General features: G+C 37.3%; 1 protein-coding gene across 2 annotated transcripts; it reads left to right on the top strand.

Annotated features, from left to right (window-relative positions):
• Positions 1 to 11,507: 11,507 nt before the first annotated feature.
• On the top strand, positions 11,508 to 19,607 carry LOC104094351 (uncharacterized). 2 transcript variants are annotated; one of them, XM_070190950.1, is made up of 3 exons: positions 11,508 to 12,285; positions 14,365 to 14,591; positions 19,176 to 19,607. In XM_070190950.1, exons 1-3 carry the CDS (start codon positions 12,062 to 12,064, stop codon positions 19,181 to 19,183), a joined length of 459 nt encoding a protein of 152 aa, XP_070047051.1. In that variant the 5' UTR covers positions 11,508 to 12,061; the 3' UTR covers positions 19,184 to 19,607. The 2 variants fall into 2 exon arrangements, with proteins under 2 accessions (XP_070047051.1, XP_070047050.1); XM_070190949.1 differs by lacking the exon at positions 19,176 to 19,607 and adding an exon at positions 18,526 to 19,169.
• The last annotated feature ends 1,026 nt before the right edge of the window (positions 19,608 to 20,633 follow it).

Below are 20,633 nucleotides of genomic sequence, written 5' to 3'. Positions count from 1 at the left end.
ATGGGAACTTCACTGCCCGATAACATAAAGTTTTTTCTATGAAAATATCTTCACAATAAAATTCTCAGTCGATCCTACCTCCACTATATATGTATTAATATAGACCCCAATTGTCCTGTTTGCAAAAAAGAAAATGAATCTATCGATCATATTTTTATTAGGTGTATGCAATTCTCCAATTCTGGGATATGATAGGTTATAAGATCCATCCTCAACATAATACTTCACACTGGCTCACTAATATTAAGGACCTAATTACTCCTAGTTTATCCCCCTACTTATCATAGGTAGAATTATACCCTTTTATTCTATGGAACATTTGGCTTAACCGTAATAAGAATAATCATGATAACACCTCTTATAATTTTAATTTAAAGAACTCTATTTCTTTAGCGGTCGAATACAAACTGCTAACGCAAAAGGAATTAACAAATGTTCAAACCCATGCATTCAAAGTTGCATGGCACAAACCCCACAAAGAATTTTATAAGCTCAATATTGATGGAGCCTTTAGAGAAAACGAATACTTAGGGGGGTTCAGTGGAGTATTCAGGAACAATAATGACCATTGGATAGCGGGTTTTCAACATCACTGCCCAGTTTCATCATCCCTTCAAACAGAACTAGAAGCGCTCAAGGAAGGCCTCAACATAGCCAAAGCCAAAGGATTTACACCATTGGTCATAGAAACAGATACAACGGAGGTAATCAAAGCTTTAAAATATGGATGTGAATCTCATGACATGATTGTTTGCATTTGCATGTGGTTAATGCTCCAGCTGAAGCAACCATCAATCCAGCATAACTTCATAGAAGGAAACAAAGTATCCCACAAGCTAGCAAAGGAAGCTCTCAATCTTTCAAGGAACATCTACTACTAGACAGACCGCCTCCTTATGTCATAAATAATTTGGAAACAGATAGAGCTGGCTATGTTTATTTTATTAAAAAACTAAGTACTGAAATTTGTTGTAAGCTTGCCAACTTAGGCAATATTAATATCCTTAGGGCATGTAGTATCTCTGGTGATGTAGCAAATAATATTCCGTAGTTTTATATAATATATATTCCCTGTTGTAAAAAAAAAAAAAGAATATCCCTATTAAAGGGCATTAGATACGTGTACCAATTTTCAATGACACGGGTTTAATTTCTTCGTTGGTTAAAGATTTTATTATTGCTTTAAGAGTCAGTTTTATTGTGTTTTACCGTGTTGTCCTTCATTATTGACTTTTTCTTTAACTTGAAAAGACCCTTGCTTTGAATTTTCTTTTATGTTCTTTTTAGTTTGCCATATGAGAAGTTTAATGTTTTCATTAGGGTTATTGAAGTCTTAACCGTTGACTGTGATTCAAACTCTTTTACTGCTTATGTTTCTATTTATCGTCTTTTTTTATGTTCTTAACTTGGTATTGTCTAACTTTTGTGCTTTCTTTCTCTCAATTTTAGGTTGTCGATTTAGATCTTAGAAGCTTTTGGATCCTTTGAAACTAACACAACAAAGTATATCGAGGTAAATTATTATTTATTTTGTTCCTCATCAAACGAGATCCGAATGCCTTAGCATGTGAGTCCCTTAAATTTTTTTATTTCTATAGAATATTATTGTAACTTTTGGTATATTTTTCTTGGATTAGTTTGTTGTTACTTTTGTTTTTAATGCTTTTATAAAATTTTGGAATAGTTATTTTCGTTTAAGTCTTTTTCTTTTCACCATCCAATTCAATTTCTTTTAGGATAAAAAAAATATACTGGTTAATAGGGGTTAAAAGAGGATTTACGTTTGAAAAAAATATCTAAACACTAATGTCGTATCAACATGAAATTTTGCTACTAATATTCATGTTTTCTTTCTTAGCAATAACTCCTTTCAAATTATAGTTATGACATTATATAGCTAATAATAGATATGACATTATTGTTTTCGTTTTTGTTTTTATGTGAATTTACTCTTAAAATTTTCTTTGGTACTTTAATTAATTATTTGACTTTAAATTTATTATAGTAAAAATACATTAAGATGTTGATCGACTTTTTCACTAAATTAATCCAAATTATTAAACCAGACAAGTGAATATCTATAAGAACTTAAGTACTAAGTTAATGTGACTTAATATTTCAGCGGAACATTAGACGTCCAAGTACCTTTAGGAATCGGGTAAATTTGTAATTACTATTTTATCTTTATTTTTTAGTTGGGTTAGAAATTATTTTTCTATTTAAGTTAGGAATAGTCGATATGAATGTTTAGTTCAAATTTTTCATCAATGTTCCTGTATACGGTCAAAACCGGTTAATCCTTCGTATGAAGTGATCGAAATGGTAATGCATTAGATCGAAGATCTGGTTGAGGTTCGAACTCAGGTTATCGAGCTTCGAGCCCTAGGGACCGATCAATGTCGAGCTCGAATCCAAATCGAACTATGAAGAAGTTATCGAGCTTATGAGTCAGAGACCGACCAATATTATCCCCGAATCAATACAAGGCTCCGAATCAGAAACGAGCTCGAGTCAAGATCGAGAGCTCGAGTCGATATCGAGCTCGAGTCAATATCGAGCTCATAGACAAGAACCGTTGCAATCGCACTAGAGGAGAGAATCTTGGCAGGAATTATGAAAAATCTGATTTATCATGGGTCTCCCACTATATATTTTTAATTATATCTAAAGTAGGATCCCTCCACTATAAATGGGATGGTTATTATTTCTGTAAGGACCAAGTTTCTACATACATTGTAACTGAGAGATCATACACTCCGATATTGAAGAGTTATCCTTTTTTAGCTACATAGATTGATTCATCTTGATTAATCCATAAATCATCTTCTTTCCAACTTTGCTTATTTTTTATTCTCTGTCATCAATATTCGATATTTTCATTTTTACTCTTACGATTTGTGTCAAGTTATATCACATACCCTTAGAACTACGTACAAATTCAACTCTATCCGTTTTTCGGGTAAACAGTTTGGCGCCCACCGTGGGGCTAAGGATAATAGTGCTTATTTGATACGAATCTGCAAAAACACACTATTTTACGCTTATTTTCGGAAGTGCCTTTGATTTTGGATTAGCAACGACGAACTCTCAAATTAAATGGCATTACATATCGACAACGAAGCTGGCCTTCAAGGTGAGAACAACAACTTGACTCCCAGGGCCGGAATGTTGCTTGTCGACGCCGTTGAAGCTCGAGTCAAAGTGCCATTAGACGTTAATTCGCATGTGGCCATTGAGACAAACCCACATTCTGAACCTGAAAATAGCATTCATGGTGGCACTCGATCTGCAGCTCGAGATACCCATAACGTCGAAGAAAACAGCGTCAGCTTGCGCATGATTTTTGAAATGTTGCAAGCTCAACATGCAGCACTAGCTCGGTTACAGAGTCAAACCCAGTTACCGAGCAGGCCGGAGCCCAGTCTACCCCAAGAAATCGCCCACATAATGGAACCAGCTATAGTAAGGTCAAATGAGCAAGAGTCGGGGACTAATCCCGAAATTGCTAAGATGTTCAAAGAACTGACCAAACGAATAGAATCAGGAGAAAGGAGGATCGAAGCAAACGACAAAAAAGTAAAAATGTATAACTCCAGGGTTGATCAGATTCCGGGGGCACCACCGATATTGAAGGGCTTAGATTCCAAAATATTCGTACAAAAGCCTTTCCCCCCAAGCGCGGCTCCTAAACCGATCCCGAAGAAGTTTTGCATGCCCGAGATTCCTAAATATAATGGAACGATCGATCCCAACAAACATGTCACCTCTTACACATGTGCCATCAAAGGGAACGATCTGGAGGACGATGAGATCGAATCTGTATTATTGAAAAAATTCGGTGAAACCCTGTCAAAGGAAGCAATGATATGGTACCATAATTTACCATCTAACTCTATCGTTTCTTTTGCTTTGCTTGCAGATTCTTTTGTTAAAGCACATGCTGGGGCCATAAAGGTCGAGACCAGGAAGTCAGACCTATTCAAGGTAAGACAAAAGGATAACGAGATGCTAAGAAAATTCGTATCTCGTTTCCAAATAGAACGAATGGATATACCACCAGTCGCAAACGATTGAACTGTTCAAGATTTCACTCAAGGTCTAAACGAACAAAGCTCGATGGCTTCACGGCGGCTGAAGCATAACCTGATCGAGTACCCATCTATTACTTGGGCCGATGTGCATAATTGATATCAATTAAAAATAAGAGTCGAAGACGACCAGTTGGGTTATGGGTCCATTATTAAAAGGGCTACCAATCGAGAACAGAGGTCGATCAAAGACCGATGCCGGCCGTATAATGGAAATCCTAAAAGTCGGTGTGATAAATGGCTAAAACGATACTACTGCTAAGGTACGACTCCCATGTTCACTTATATTTAGAAACTAACCTTTGCAGGTATTCGACCAAAGACGAGGATTAATGAATTCGATCAGGAACAAAGATGGATTATTTAACACGAAGCCTTAGGTCTGAAAGCACGCGTCGCACTCTTTTTTCCTTAGACCGGTTTTGTCCCAAATGGGTTTTTTGACAAGGTTTTTTAATGAGGCAACCATTGATCGTGCTAACTTGGAACAATTCAACAGTATCTGAGGCTTCCTTACAATCAACCTCGAATACTGGGGGGCATACCATTGTCATTGAACATATCAACGTCGATTATCAAGTATAGTGAAAAGGAAGTTACTTCGTTATTTCATGGCAACAGGGTCTTGACAGAAAAAGTTGTAAGGGCCAAATGGTCAAACGAGCCATGCCCATGTAGTTGGCCACAAAACATGAACACATGTATAATGACTTACAAAGAAAAAATTCTTCTTTACCGATATCTTAGAAAAGTTCCTCTATTTTGAGATCTATTATGCAAACAAGCTTAAGGGCCGACCATTACCCCATAAATCACTTAAATTCAAACAACCATTCTCACCCGGGGACTATCTATGAAGCCCAAGGGCTACCCTATCTCGAGTTCGAGCAATCACTCACTCGACTACTAAGCGTACAAGCTACTCTTATTTCGAGTTCGAGCAAGTACTCACTCGAACATTAAAACCTACAGGCTACATTACTTCAATTTTGAATCACTCACTCGACCATTAAGGCCTACGGGCTACATTACTTCGAGTTCAAATCACTCACTCGACTACTAAGCCTACGGGCTATTCTTATTTCGAGTTCGAGCAAGTACTCACTCGACCATTAAAGCCTACGGGCTACATTACTTCGAGTTTGAATCACTCACTTGACTACTAAGCCTACGGGCTACTCTTATTTCGAGTTCGAGCAAGCACTCACTCGGCCATTAAAGCCTACAGGCTATATTACTTCGAGTTCGAATCACTCACTCGACTACTAAGCCTACGGGCTACTCTTATTTCAAGTTCGAGCAAGCACTCACTCGACCATTAAGGCCTACAGGCTATATTACTTCGAGTTCGAATCACTCACTCGACTACTAAGCCTACGGGATACTCTTATTTCGAGTTTGAGCAAGCACTCATTCGACCATTAAAGCCTAGGGCTACATTACTTCGAGTTCGAATCACTCACTCGACCATTAAGGCCTACGGGCTACATTACTTCGAGTTCGAATCACTCACTCGACTACTAAGCCCTACGGGCTACTCTTATTTCGAGTTCGAGCAAGAACTCACTCGACTATTAAGGCCAACAGGCTATATTACTTCGAGTTTGAATCACTCATTCAACTACTAAGCCTACGGGCTACTCTTATTTTGAGTTCGAGCAAGCACTCACTCGACCATTAAAGCCTACGGGCTACATTACTTCGAGTTCTAATCACTCACTCGATTACTAAGCCTACTGCCTACTCTTATTTTGAGTTCGAGCAAGCACTTACTCAACTATTAAAGCCTACGAGCTACATTACTTCGGGTCGAATCACTCACTCGACTACTAAGCCTACGGGCTACATTACTTTGAGTTCGAATCACTCACTGGACTACTAAGCCTACGGGATACTCTTATTTCGAGTTCGAGCAAGGACTCACTCGACCATTAAAGCCTACGGGCTACATTACATCGAGTTCGAATCACTTACTCGACTACTAAGCCTACGGGCTACTTTTATTTCGAGTTCAAGCAAGCAAGCACTCGACCATTAAGGCCTACGGGCTATATTACTTCAAGTTCGAATCACTCACTCAAGTACTAAGCCTACGAGATACTCTTATTTCGAGTTCGAGCAAGCACTCACTCGACCATTAAAGCCTACAGGCTATATTAATTCGAGTTCGAATCACTCACTCGACTACTAAACCTACGTGCTACTTTTATTTCGAGTTCGAGCAATCACTCACTCGACTACTAAGCCAACGGGCTACTCTTATTTCGAGTTCGAGCAAGCACTCACTCGATAATTAAGCCTACGAGCTACATTACTTCGAGTTCGAATCACTCACTCGACTAATAAGCCTACGAGCTATATCATTTCGAGTTCGAGCAATCACTCACTCGACCAATAAGCTTACAGGCTACATCATTTCGAGTTCAAGCAATTACTCACCCGACTACTAAGCCTATATGCTACCTTATTTCAAGTTTGAGCAAGCACTCACTCGATTATAAAGGCTACAAGGTCCAAATTCGATCAAATTGCCTAAAGCCTTATGAAAACCTTCATAAGGCATGAATGAAACAAAATCTTCACAAGGCAGAAAATAAAATAGAGGCAAGTCGGGAAAAGAAAATATATTTATATATATATATATACATACAGGATTGTTTACAATGTCCGAAATGGAAACTAATGGCTAAGTTTCTTGGTTATCTCTGAGGGCGGCCTCTTCTCCATCGGGCTCCTCCCTACTCTTGCTCCCATCATCGTCATCATCATCATCATCATCATTGGAAGCCAAGGCTTCAGCATCGGCTTCGAGCTCTTTAGTCCTCTTTATCTCTTCAGTGAGATCGAAACCTCGAGCATGGATCTCCTCTAGGGTCTCTCTTCGATATCGACACTTAGCAAGTTCAACAACCCAATGTGCTCGAGTGTTGGCGGTCTCAGCTGCCTCTCTTGCTTGTACCTAAGAAGCTTTAGCATTGGCCCGATAGACAGCCACGAATGCATCCGCATCGGCCCGATAGACGGCCACGAATGCATCCGCATCGGCCTTTGCCTATTCTGCGTCAGATTCGGCCTTGGCAAGTTCAGAGGCTAACCGAGCTTCGAGCTCCTCTATTCTTCTTGCTTGAACCGAGCTTTTCTCCTTCATACTTTGAAGTTGGTTTTCGGCCGATGATAATCGGGCTCGAGCAGCCTCTTTCTCTACAGCAAAGCGACCCATACCTTCTTTCCATTTCAAGGACTCCACTTTTATCACATCGACCTCCTCTCGGAGTTTCCCGATCATCTCAAATTTCTGCTGCAGTTGTGAGACCGAAAAATTAGCCACCGTTCCGGTATCGAACCCATAGGCTTTTAATAGTATCATTACCTGCCCAGACAGATCGGTCTGATCTTGGTGAGCCTTGACCAAATCAGCTCGGAGGTCTTTGATTTCCTCTCCCCTTTGCCCTGAGAGGAGTTTAAGGACTTTTCTCTCCTCCGTGACCCGTTGAAGGTCGGCCTCATATCGACACAACTCGGTTCGAGATCGAGAACATGCTTCTCGATGAACTGCTGCGGCCTGCAAAGAAATAAGAAATGAAGTTAGAAAAGAAAAACAATCATAAAGGCAATACCAACGAAGTAAGTTAAGGCTTACCCGATTCAAAGCTTGCTGCACTCCGAGGAAAAGATCTGATGCATCACTAGTGCCGACAACGTCCTCAACACCAGTAAACAAATCACGAAAAGGGTCCTCTCCCTCATGAGATCCATCTACCTCGAGGGCCCCCAAAGATTGGGTTTCCCGAATCGCCCCTTCGAAAAAAGTAGGAAAAATGGGCAAGTCTTCGATTACTATTGCTCCAAGTGAGTTGCTTGGGGCATTCTCTTCGGTTCGAAGAGATTTAGGGACGGTCCCTTCAAACATATCCACCATCCGTTGACTTCTATGGGAGATATCCTCGATCTCCAACGGCTCGGGGACTTTTTTCGAATCTTTCTCCGATATACCCTCAGTTCGAGGCGGAGCCTTGTAAACCACCATCGTTCCAGCTGCCTGTGGGGCATCAATGGTTTTCTTCACTCGGGCCACCAGTACGGACCCGTCGTCTTTTTTTTCTTCCTCGTCTTAATCCCTCAGACGCCAAACTAATTCTAATATTAAAGGGATGGTATTCTTCCTCGACTTATGAGCCTTCAGTTTTGGGTTTTCGGAAGTAGAGGCCCTTTTTTCTTTTTGTCCTTCGCCGGTTTAGAAACCGGGGCTGAAGTTTCCTCCTCGCCAGACAGGGGTCTCAAAACCGCATCCTTTCCCAGACCTACACGCAAGAAAATTGATTTGAGTGTACGGAAAATAGTTCGAACTATCAATGGTGCAAGAAAGGAGATTACCGTAATTTTTGGCCTCCCATCGGCCCTTTGACAAATCACGCCATGAGCGCTCGGCGTACGTAGAAGTCGAAGCCAGGGCCCGTACCCAGTCCTTGAGGTCGGGAACCGCACCGGGAATCCAAAGAACCACTGCACCATAAAGGGGATATCAGTAAGAAAGGAAACGAATGGGCAAAACAATGGGAGATAACAACAGAGTTACACTTACACTTCATGTTCCATTCTTCGGAAAATGGCATCTTCTCGGCCGGTATTAGGTCCGACGTCTTCACTCGAACGAACCTTCCCATCCAGCCTCGATCCTTGTCCTCATCTATGCTTAAGAACAGAACCTTGGTAGCCCGACACTGTAGTTTTATTAACCCGGCACTGTAGTTTTATTAACCCATCTCGAAAGAGGCAGAGGCAGTACAATCTAATGAGGTGGTCGAGGATGAAAGGCATCCCCTCGATTTTGTTCACAAAGAAACGGATCAGAATAATGATCCGCCAAAAAGAAGGATGGATTTGGCCTAAGGTTATTTGGTATTTACGGCAAAAATCAATGATAACAAGGTTGAGGGGGCCTAACGTGAAATGGTAAGTGTACATACTTAAAAACCCTTTCACATGAGTAGTAATATCCTCTTCGGGAGACGGGACTACCACTTCTTTGTTCTCCCAGTTACATTTTTTTCTTATCTGTTCGAGATACCCCCCGGTTATGGAACACATATACCTCGATACTGGCTCACATCGGCCCGAAATCGATGAGCCTTTATCGACCTTAAAATCGGAGGTAAGAACACACGCCACAGGAACGCACTCCTCAGGCCGTGGATCCACTGGTGTTTTATTGGCGACAGGTTGGGAAGAAGAATCTTTTTCTTTTTGGGGGACGTTTTTTGACGTTTTCACCATCTCTGGATTTAAAGAAGGAGATAACAAAGATATGATGTTTTTGAAGAGAGATTTTGCAGTAGAAAATGTGGAAGGAAAATTTTACACACTTACAGATGAATTCAGAAGGTGCGAGAAAGAAGTTAGAAAATTTAGAGTTTGGAGATGTAAAAGTGGTTAAAAGTGAAAAAATGGGTTATTTATAGGTAAAGCAATGGCGGTTCAATTTCAATAATGGCCGACCATCGTCTGACATGCATTAAATGCCTCGGTAAACTGAACCGACGGGACAGCTATCACGCACGTCATGATCGGGCTCGATGCAAATGTCAGTATATATGTAATTGTACCGTGAAAAATTATGTCGTTTCTCGCTGCATCCTTCCCAAGAAATGAGGGGACTATCTGTATACGGTCAAAACTGGTTAGTGCTTCGTACGAACTGGTCGAAATGGTAATGCATTGGATCGAAGATCAGGTTGAGGTTCGAAGTCAGGTCATCTAGCTTCGAGCCCTAGGGAACGATCAATGTCAGGCTCGATATCATTATCGAGCTCGAATCCAAATCGAACTATGAAGAAGTTATCGAGCTTATGAGGCAGAGACCAACATTATCCCCGAATCAATTCAAGGCTCCGAATCAGAAACGAGCTCGAGTCAAGATCGAGAGCTCGAGTCGATATCTAGCTCGAGTCAATATCGAGCTCATAGACAAGAGCCGTTGCAACCGCACTAAAGGAGAGAATCCTGGCAGGAATTATGAAAAAGCTGATTTATCATGGGTCTTCCACTATGTATTTTTAATTATATCTGAAGTAGGATCCCTTCACTATAAAGTGGATGGTTATTATTTCTGTAAGGACCAAGTTTCTACATACATTGTAACTGAGAGATCATACACTCTGATATTGAAGAGTTATCCTTTTTTAGCTACATAGATTGATTCATCTTGATTAATCCATAAATCATCTTCTTTCCAACTTTGCTTATTTTTTATTCTCTGCCATCAATATTCGATATTTTCATTTTTACTCTTACGATTTATGTCAAATTATACCACATACCCTTAGGGGTCGTTTGGTTGCCGGTTAGAGTTGTGCAGGTATTAGTTATACATGTATTAGTTATGCAGGTATCAGTTATGTATGTATTAATTATGCATGAATAAGTAATGCATGGATTAATTATGCATGTATTAGTTATGCAGAGAAAAGTTATGCAAGGTTGAGTTATGTTGGGATTAGTTATGCATGAGTTATATAAGGATTAGTAATATAAATGTAATGTGAGTGTTATTTATTATTAGCTTACTTTATTTTTATTAAAATTGTTAGTATAGTTTAAATGTATATTTTTAAACAAAAAAATACAAGTTTGAATAAAGGGTATTCTTGTCATTTTGTATTTTAATACAAGTATTACTAATACATGTATACGTTATTCCACCTTCTACCCTGCATAATTAATACATAGATTCCCTCATAACTTATGCATGTATTAGTTATGCGGAAAAGAAAAATATGAACCAAACATTGTATTAGCAATGCTACATTTTATGTGGAAGAAAGAAAAAAACAACCAAACATTGTATAAATTATGCTAGCTTCTATGTGAAGATTATTTTTCCCCCTTCTTTTAACCAAACAATGTATAAAGTTATCCTAGTTTTAATACATGGATAACTCTTATCTAACCGGTTACCAAACGACCCCTAATAAATACGTACAAATTAACTCTATCCGTTTTTCGGGTAAACAATTCAAAACTACACCAATTGATGAATCAGAAGATTTCTCTTCAGTTCCCACCTCTACGGTTGCTTTCTCTTTAGAATTCATATTGATAATAATTTCTTCAAATTTCAAGTTATATTACTTAGTTTTTATTCTTTTTTTTCTAATATTGTATGATTTGTTGGCAATTTGGAGGACTTCTTTGGTGTATGATTTTTTCCTTTACATATCAAAAGGTATGGTTTTCAGGAGTTAAAATTTGTTTAATTTTTTATTCCATAACTCATAATGATTTAATAATATTTAGGTAATTTTAAAATAAAATTATATTCACTGAATCTCAGTCGAATTCTCTTCTCACGTGGCTGAGATGCTCAGATTTTTAACCTATATTTTGACGCTTTTTCTTCTTACAGGCGAAATTAAGGTTTCGTATCTCCTTTCCTTATTCACGTAATAATAACGTATGCTTTATTGCAATTCATGCTTCACTATTAGCTTTGAATTTTGAGTCAGATCAGAGATTGTAACTTTTGGTGTATTTGTTTTAGGTTCAATTTTGATTCAGACCAAAGTGTTTAGTGTTTGTTTGTGAGAGAAGAACTCAGCAACAGTCATCAAAAATTATACTTTTTCTTTTGTGTTTTTGAGGTTGAATTTGATTCAGATTAATAAGACATTTTGAGGGAATTGGGAAAATTTGTTGTTTGTTTATGTGGAAGAACTCAGCAGCAGTCATCAAAGATTGTATTTTTGCGTGTTTTTTAGGTTGAATTTTGATTTAAATTAATAAGTATTTTGGTAGGTTTTAAGGGAATAAATTTGTTGTTTGTTTGTGTGGATGAACTCAACAAGAGCAATCAAAGATTGTATTTTGGTGTTTTTTGAGGTTGAATTTTGATTCAGATCAAAGAGTACTTTTGTGAATTTTGGGGGAATTGGAAAGTTGTTGGTTGTGTTTTTGTGGGGAAGAATTCATCAACAGTCATGTTCTATGGTGCGGTGGTGTGGGATCCGTGGCTAATTGTTGCCCAAATTGTGTGTCTTCAATCCCTATACTATTTGACACTAGGGATATTCTTGGCAATTCTTGTTGGGACTCGTGTTTCTCGAATGAGTCTTGTCTATTTCTTTGATTACGCCGCTGTAACTGCTTCAACTGTAACTGGATGGTGCGTCATTGCTTCCTTTCTTCTCAGTTCACTTGCAGGGTGAGATTTCATTTTTTTCTTTTCTGTCTTCGCATATAAGAAGGGGAGCCTTGGCGTAACTGGTAAAGTTGCTGCCATGTAACCAATAGGTCACGGGTTCGAGCCGTGAAAACATCCTCTTGCATAAATGCAGGATAAGGTTGCGTACAATAAACCCTTGTGGTCCGGCCCTTCCCCGGACCCGGCGCATAGCGGGAGCTTAGTGCCGGGCTGCCCTTTTTGTCTTCACACATGATCTGTTGCAATCCATTGTCAGCAGCTTTGTGGTTTGGAGTTTTGTGACATTGTACCTAGTCATATTGATAAATTGTGTTATTGTTAAAAATCTTTTTAAATTTTGTTCGTCTATTCCCTTTTCTATTAAGGTACTAATTTTATAATGTGGTGAGAAAATTTCATCAACGCAGATAATACCAAAAGATAGAAAACAATGGAAGTTGAAAACTTGTGAAGAAAATGGAAGTTGAAAATCTGTATAGTTAATACCAACTAGAAGACTCTTAGAGATATAACTACTAGAGTTTATAGAGATCTCTAGTACTTCCTCAGTCCCAATTTATGTGCTGATTTTTGACTGAGAAGGGTGTTTAAGGAATAAAGACTTTTAAAACTTGTAGTCTAAACAAGCCATATAAGCACCCAGGCGTGTGGCCTAGTGGTCAATGAAGTGGGTGAGAACCATGAGGTCTCGGGTTCAAATCCCAGCGGAGGCAAATATTAGGTGATTTCTTCCCATCTATCCAAGCCTTGGTGGATAGAGTTACCTGTTGCTGGTGGGAGGCGGCAGGTATCCCGTGGAATTAGTCGAGGTGCGCGCAAGCTGGCCTGGACACCACGGTTATAAAAAAAAAAAAAAGCCATATAAATTGTTGTGGCTATAAATCATTACATTGAGGGTAAAATAAGAAGCTTAAAGTTAAATTGTTACTAATATAAAATGTGTCATTCTTTTTGGAACTGACTAAAAAGGAAAGAGTATCTCATAAATTGGGACCGAGGAAGTATTAGGTTATCCCTAAATATGGAGTGTTGAAATATTATGGACCCAAATAGAGTATTTATGATATTGAGGGTTCATGCCGCCGACCCCAACTAGCTTGGATTGAGGCATAGTTATTGTTGTTGGCGGTGAGAAATTCTTTCTATACTGTTCAAGTAAAATTTGCAAAGTACAAACGATATGCAAAAATAGGGAGGCTACACAAAGATATAGTTCTCTACAAATAGCACTTAGTCAACTTCATGGTGCACCAAGAAATTAACTAATAACAAAAGACTGACCCTCTTCTATAAAAAATCATTTCCCACCCTTCATAAGCTTTCATGTTCGTTTATTCCCTTTTTTGTTGATTTAATTGCTTATAGGACTGTTACTTAATTCAGTTATATTAACTTAGTGAAGAGTATAACTTTTGAAGTATCATTGTTGATATTTTCATCTTTGGTTATGCCTTCATTAGTGATTGAAAGCCTACTAATTGCCATATCACAATTCTGTTTCTGCCTTAAAACCCTAGAACTCTCACCCTTTTTATGTGAAAATATTCCGTTTGGAATTGGTGAGATAAAGGTTATATCTTTGAGTAATTGGGGTTTCAGGTGTTGGATTAAAGACATGTTACCTGTATTTTAGAGGACTGATCCTTTCAGCCTCTTCTTTGTTTAGAGTTCTATTTTTGCTGGGGAGGTTACAATAAACTTTGGCTTTGTATTATTACTGCTGGCACTCTTTGTGTATTACATCTTCTGCAGTTCTATTTGTCCAATATAAATTGGTGGAACAGGGAAGAGGGACCTTATCCTATGGAAGAAAAGAAATCAAAATGCAAATGCAATACCAAATAAGCAAAAACAATGAGTGAAGAACGAGTTATATATTTTAGCTTTGTTCCTCCAGTGTTGTATACTCTTTTTTCCCCTTTCTGGAATAAGGTAAAATGCTCCAAAGTTGTCTACTTGTTTGAACCTTTTGTGGTTTTCCTTTATGCATGGTGGTCTCATGTGGGAAAATATTATTTCTCGAGAATTTGATTAACCGACGTAATTAAATTTCCAATTTTTCTTGTTGCCCCTTAACAGAGCTGGCATTTTATTTTATTTGATTGAGAGGGCAAAGAAGTGCCTAGATTTTTCTGCAACACTGTACATCGTCCATCTTTTTATATGCATTGTCTATGGCGGTTGGCCTTCCTCAATAACATGGTGGATTGTGAATGTTACTGGGCTTGCGGTGATGGCATTGTTAGGTGAATATTTGTGCATAAACCGTGAATTACGAGAAATTCCCATTACAAGATACCGATCAAGTAAGCTCCTTGTCCCCTCCATTTGCCTCCTTACTGTTGTAGAATTACCATCATTTGAGTAAAAGCTTTATCATTCTGCTATAATCTATCTCTATCGTGTTGGCCTATGTATCATCACTTTGATTTGGTCTCTTTAAGCTGTTCTAACGTTTTTTTCCTTAGGATTTGTGATTATTGCTGCTTCTAAATTATGATGTGAACTGGCATTCTGTAGATGTTCTCTGTCTATTCTTGTCCACATCTATCTTTTTCTTTATATTTCATTGTTATTTCTTGAACATTAAGTTACACTTGAGTGGCATGCATTGATTGAACTTTTAAGGTAAACTGCAGAGATAATATTAATTTTCTATATGCTGTATGTCACCAGAAGTTCATTTATAACCTTATCTTCCTTCAGCATTCCATAGCATGTGAAGATTTGTATCTATATATTTGATTTTGTATATATTGCACTATACTGGTGGTCTTCTAGAAAATTTCATTTTTATCTGGTTCTTTGGCGACAGCTTGTTATAGCTATGAATGAGATGGCACCATGAGAATTCCAACTCGAGTGTTTTTGAATTCATATACTGGATACAAGTTAGTACTTGTATGTGCCGTGATCAAGGTTATGTGACTAAAATTAGAGGAGTAGTTGCAGTTACAAATTTGTAATTATTACACCAAAAAACATGACAGTAGAAAGGCAGGGAGAGGGAGTCAGCATCTGAAGAAACTGATGTGAGTTAATGGGATAAAAGTGCAGAATATTGCACAGAGACCTCGAAATTGACTTAGCCATGAACATCATGTTTCTCATTTCTACATGAAGTGTCTTTCTTCCACTTGCCAGTTAACTTCCTGTTGCTAACTGACTAGGATGCTGGCCCTTTTCAACTGAGAGGTTTATCATTATGGAAATTAAGTCGCTATGAATAAAGATTGATCCTTTAGATTTTCTGACAGTAATAAATTAGAAAATATTTCAAATTGTACCAGGTCTTTGGGATTTGTTCTGATTGTGTCCCTAGACCCTAATATTACAAAAATTTAAATTTCATCCTTAACATTCAGAATTAGTTTATGTCTTCTTAGTATTTGAAAAAGATGTTTTGAATATCATTAGCCTTATTCTCCTACCGATTTTCCCAAATGTGCATCTTTGAGTGTCTTAGCCGATACACAGCCTCGCTGTATCAATGTAAAAAGGGAGATTTTTTATAGGATTTTCATTCTTCCTGTAATTTGGTTAACCTTTTTTTTTTTTGTGAGGAAACCTGTGCCAAAGCAACTAAACTTCCCCCTCGGTGCTGATATATCTTCATAATCCCCTCTTTAGAAGGTTAAGGTGGATTCTTTCTAGAACTCAAGGCCAGTATCAGCCAATTTAGGTCAGAAGAGGACATGGCCCTTGGTTATGCTTAGAAACGTGATTTGCTTAGCAAAAGCGTGAGGGGCCTTGAACTATAGTTGAACAAAAGAAGGAATTGAGGGTTTAGTTTTTCTGGGAACCATTTTTACATTTAAACACCCCCGCCCCCAGCCCCCCAAAAAAACAAAAAAAGTCAACTAGATTATAAGAGAAAATGGAAAGTTTTCTTAACATGGCCTTTTTGTCATGTTTGAATCATATGATCGGAAAATGCTGGTGATGTGACCAAAAGCATTTCAGATACGTATTTTGAATTATGAAATCAAGACATTAGGAATAGACTTGACGAAATTGACACAAATTCCAGACACTTGGATGGAATTAAGACTTCCAGATTATTAGGGACAAAACTGAGACAAAGCAAATTATTAGAGATGATTTATGCAATTTATTTGTAAGTTCAAGATTAAAATTTTTGTATGAAGTCAAATTGATGTTAGCTTCTGTATTATTGGCAATTCAATTTAAAGTAGTTTGAGAAGTAATATGTGAAGTCTGTTCGCGGATGGCATAACTGATGCCAGTCCGGACTATTTTGCATGCATTCATCATGGGAATGAAATAGCATCTTGTATCTGCTTAACTAATGGTAAAACCAATTACGTCTTGATTTAAGAGATTTGGGATCTCCGATGTTCTCAAACCTTTTCTATAGAATAAGTTCTTTATTGCCTTTCCTAGTTTCTAAAGATGCAATTAGCGAATCAACATATAGCGAAAAACTAAACCCTCAATTCCTTCTTTTGTTCAACTATAGTTCAAGGCCCCTCACGCTTTTGCTAAGCAAATCACGTTTCTAAGCATAACCAAGGGCCAAGTCCTCTTCTGACCTAAATTGGCTGATACTGGCCTTGAGTTCTAGAAAGTCAACTAGATTATAAGAGAAAATGGAAAGTTTTCTTAACATGGCCTTTTTGTCATGTTTGAATCATATGATCGGAAAATGCTGGTGATGTGACCAAAAGCATTTCAGATACGTATTTTAAATTATGAAATCAAGACATTACGAATAGACTTGACGAAATTGACACAAATTCCAGACACTTGGATGGAATTAAGACTTCCAGATTATTAGGGACAAAACTGAGACAAAGCAAATTATTAGAGATGATTTATGCAATTTATTTGTAAGTTCAAGATTAACATTTTTGTATGAAGTCAAATTGATGTTAGCTTCTGTATTATTGGCAATTCAATTTAGAGTAGTTTGAGAAGTAATATGTGAAGTCTGTTCGCGGATGGCATAACTGATGCCAGTCCGGACTATTTTGCATGCATTCATCATGGGAATGAAATAGCATCTTGTATCTGCTTAACTAATGGTAAAACCAATTACGTCTTGATTTAAGAGATTTGGGATCTCCGATGTTCTCAAACCTTTTGTATAGAATAAGTTCTTTATTGCCTTTCCTAGTTTCTAAAGATGCAATTAGCGAATCAACATATAGCGAAAAACTAAACCCTTAATTCCTTCTTTTGTTCAACTATAGTTCAAGGCCCCTCACGCTTTTGCTAAGCAAATCACGTTTCTAAGCATAACCAAGGGCCAAGTCCTCTTCTGACCTAAATTGGCTGATACTGGCCTTGAGTTCTAGAAAGTCAACTAGATTATAAGAGAAAATGGAAAGTTTTCTTAACATGGCCTTTTTGTCATGTTTGAATCATATGATCGGAAAATGCTGGTGATGTGACCAAAAGCATTTCAGATACGTATTTTAAATTATGAAATCAAGACATTAGGAATAGACTTGACGAAATTGACACAAATTCCAGACACTTGGATGGAATTAAGACTTCCAGATTATTAGGGACAAAACTGAGACAAAGCAAATTATTAGAGATGATTTATGCAATTTATTTGTAAGTTCAAGATTAAAATTTTTGTATGAAGTCAAATTGATGTTAGCTTCTGTATTATTGGCAATTCAATTTAGAGTAGTTTGAGAAGTAATATGTGAAGTCTGTTCGCGGATGGCATAACTGATGCCAGTCCGGACTATTTTGCATGCATTCATCATGGGAATGAAATAGCATCTTGTGTCTGCTTAACTAATGGTAAAACCAATTACGTCTTGATTTAAGAGATTTGGGATCTCCGATGTTCTCAAACCTTTTCTATAGAATAAGTTCTTTATTGCCTTTCCTAGTTTCTAAAGATGCAATTAGCGAATCAACATATAACTCTCCCCCCCCCCCCCCCCCCCCCCCACACACACAAAAAAAAGGCAGCAAAGTATGATGTGGTTCTGATGTTTGACATATTTGCATGCATGGACAATTTTTTTTAAAAGTGCTGTATTCCCCATCATTATGCTTTTCACAACTAGGTCTTCTTTTGTATCATAAAAAGCTACTCTTAGAGTCGCACTACTACCCTGGCAATTGTAATCAGAAAGGTTGTTATTCATTCTTATTTCGTAGCATCTATTGTTTTAAAAACGCTTACCCTCTTTCAAGACAAATGATCATGTGGAGGTTGATTAGGAAATGAAGTCTCTTTTATATTAATTTTGTCAGAGCTCATGATTTCAAGTTGAACTAGCCTCCTCCTTCAGATCCTGGTACAATTTGATTTCAAGCACCATTGTTGATCAACTCCTATGACTATCCAGATGGTTCATGACCGGGTGATTCTATCTTCAGGCTTAATTTTGTCATTTCACGACTGATCTGATCTGATCCCCCCGGACCCCAACCCACCCAAAGAAAAACCTTTTGCTTTCCAAACTTTTCATCTCAATTGAGGGCTGTCCAGACCTGTAAAAGGAATATCAGTCCTTAAAGAAGGAATATCTCACTATTTTATTAGTGTTTCCTATGGTGAGTGTCTTCGCCTATGATGTTATAGCAGTGAGTCTCCAGAACAGTAAGAACATGGACTACTCTCTGTTGTTCTGCTGCTTCTGATTTGCTCTTGTTATCTCTTAGGCTTGTGCATTCTCCGCCACTTGAAATCCTCTTCCTTATACTTTGGCACCTCTTCTTTACTTCTCCGTTTCCCCTTATTCCTTTTATTTTCTTTGAAGATTGTTAGTACTTTAGTTGGATGCTTCAGTTGTTGGGGTTGTATTACTGTGCCCGTGATTATGAACAGATCAAATCCTTTTAGAATCTTGATGGCTGTGTAGTTCTGCCAGTATAACTAATTTGAAATTCGTCATGTGTAGTGGTTTGATCAAGTAGATGTTCAGCAGCAAACAACAAATTCTGTTAGTTGTACATCGATGGCTTCTTTGGTTCATATACTATTTGAGAAGATTTGAAGCTTCTATATGTGATTTATTTCTCATGCCTGTGGCAATGATCAGCTGAGCTACTAGGTGATTCCTGCTCAATATACGGATACTTACAAGGAAGTCAAGCAACTTTGATGGGACGTTCATTGTTGCCAAGCTACCTGTAGATTTTAAGCATTTGGATTCATCAATTTTTTAATATCAAATTGCAAAGTTTTGCAGCAAATATTCTGATCAGTCAATTAGAAGTTATTTCATCCTACTTGTTCCTGTTGGCTTCTCTGACCTTATATTTGGGGCTGGATAAATGCAAATGGTTAATTGCTTGAGTTATAAATATATGAGAATAACCTTGGAGCTGGCTGCACGGATGTTTGATAGTAGGGAGTTTTATAGCTTTACCCACAAAAACTAAACTAATTACCCATTGGTTTTTCTAATCACCAAACTAATTACCTTTCCTACCCATAGTAGTTTTTGTGGGTGATTGTTTCTTTTTTTTTTCTCATGTTCTTTTTTATTTCTCTGCTTTATTTTTTGTCTTTTCTTTCTTTTCTCCTTTTATTTTTTCTTGTTTTTATTTATTTATTTATTTATTTTCTTTTTCTATTCATATATTTTTTTCAAGAATCATATTATTCTTTATTTTCTTTATTCACCATAATCTGCTTGTATACTCAATTTGGCTCGTTTCTTTTCATTTTTTTATATTTTTCTTTCCTTTTGTTTTTTTTTTTAATTTCGTGTTCCTTTTCTAATATCATTCAATTTTTTTTTTTTAAATTCCCTTTTTTCGCATATTACTGTTTTATGTCTTCTGACACCTATTTCTTATACAATGAATATTATTTTCATGGAACTTCATCAAAAAATTCATTTAAGAAAATATCTGCAAGGACCTAGTTGGAAAAATTAAAAAATGACTTATTTATTACGATATACTGTTATATTATATTGTATACTATAATAGTATACTGTTACTATAATCATGACTTTAGCTTTGCACAATACCACTTAGATGATTCAACAAATAGCAGTGAAAGTATACTATTATGGTATATTGTATACTATTACACCATACTGTTAAAGTATATTACATATTATTATAGTATACCGTTATAATATATTGTATACTATAACAATATATTGTTGCAGTATAGCTATATACTCCTATAGTATATTGTATATCGTAGCGGTATACTGTTAGGTAATTGTATTTTTCTTCGATTATTACAGTATACCGTTGTAGTATATTGTATACTATAACAGTATACTATTGTAGTATAGCTATATACGTCTACAACATATTGTATATCGTAGCGGTATACTGTTGGGTAACTGTGTTCTTTTACATTTTTAGCTAAAAATTTTGATCTCAATCACTTCAAA

The sequence above is a fragment of the Nicotiana tomentosiformis genome, chromosome 12, assembly GCF_000390325.3.
Source record: "Nicotiana tomentosiformis chromosome 12, ASM39032v3, whole genome shotgun sequence".
NCBI classification, from domain to species: domain Eukaryota; kingdom Viridiplantae; phylum Streptophyta; class Magnoliopsida; order Solanales; family Solanaceae; genus Nicotiana; species Nicotiana tomentosiformis.
Note: the sequence above shows the minus strand (reverse complement) of the source record. Positions and strands in the feature narration are given on the sequence as shown.

Excerpts from the sequence above, each read along its gene's own strand:
- LOC104094351 (XM_070190949.1), top strand. The coding sequence starts at position 12,062 with ATGTTCTATGGTGCGGTGGTGTGGGATCCGTGGCTAATTGTTGCCCAA. Across the intron at positions 12,286-14,364 it reads CTTCTCAGTTCACTTGCAGG|AGCTGGCATTTTATTTTATT; the intron begins GTGAGATTTCAT and ends GCCCCTTAACAG. Across the intron at positions 14,592-18,525 it reads CATTACAAGATACCGATCAA|AGCTCATGATTTCAAGTTGA; the intron begins GTAAGCTCCTTG and ends TAATTTTGTCAG.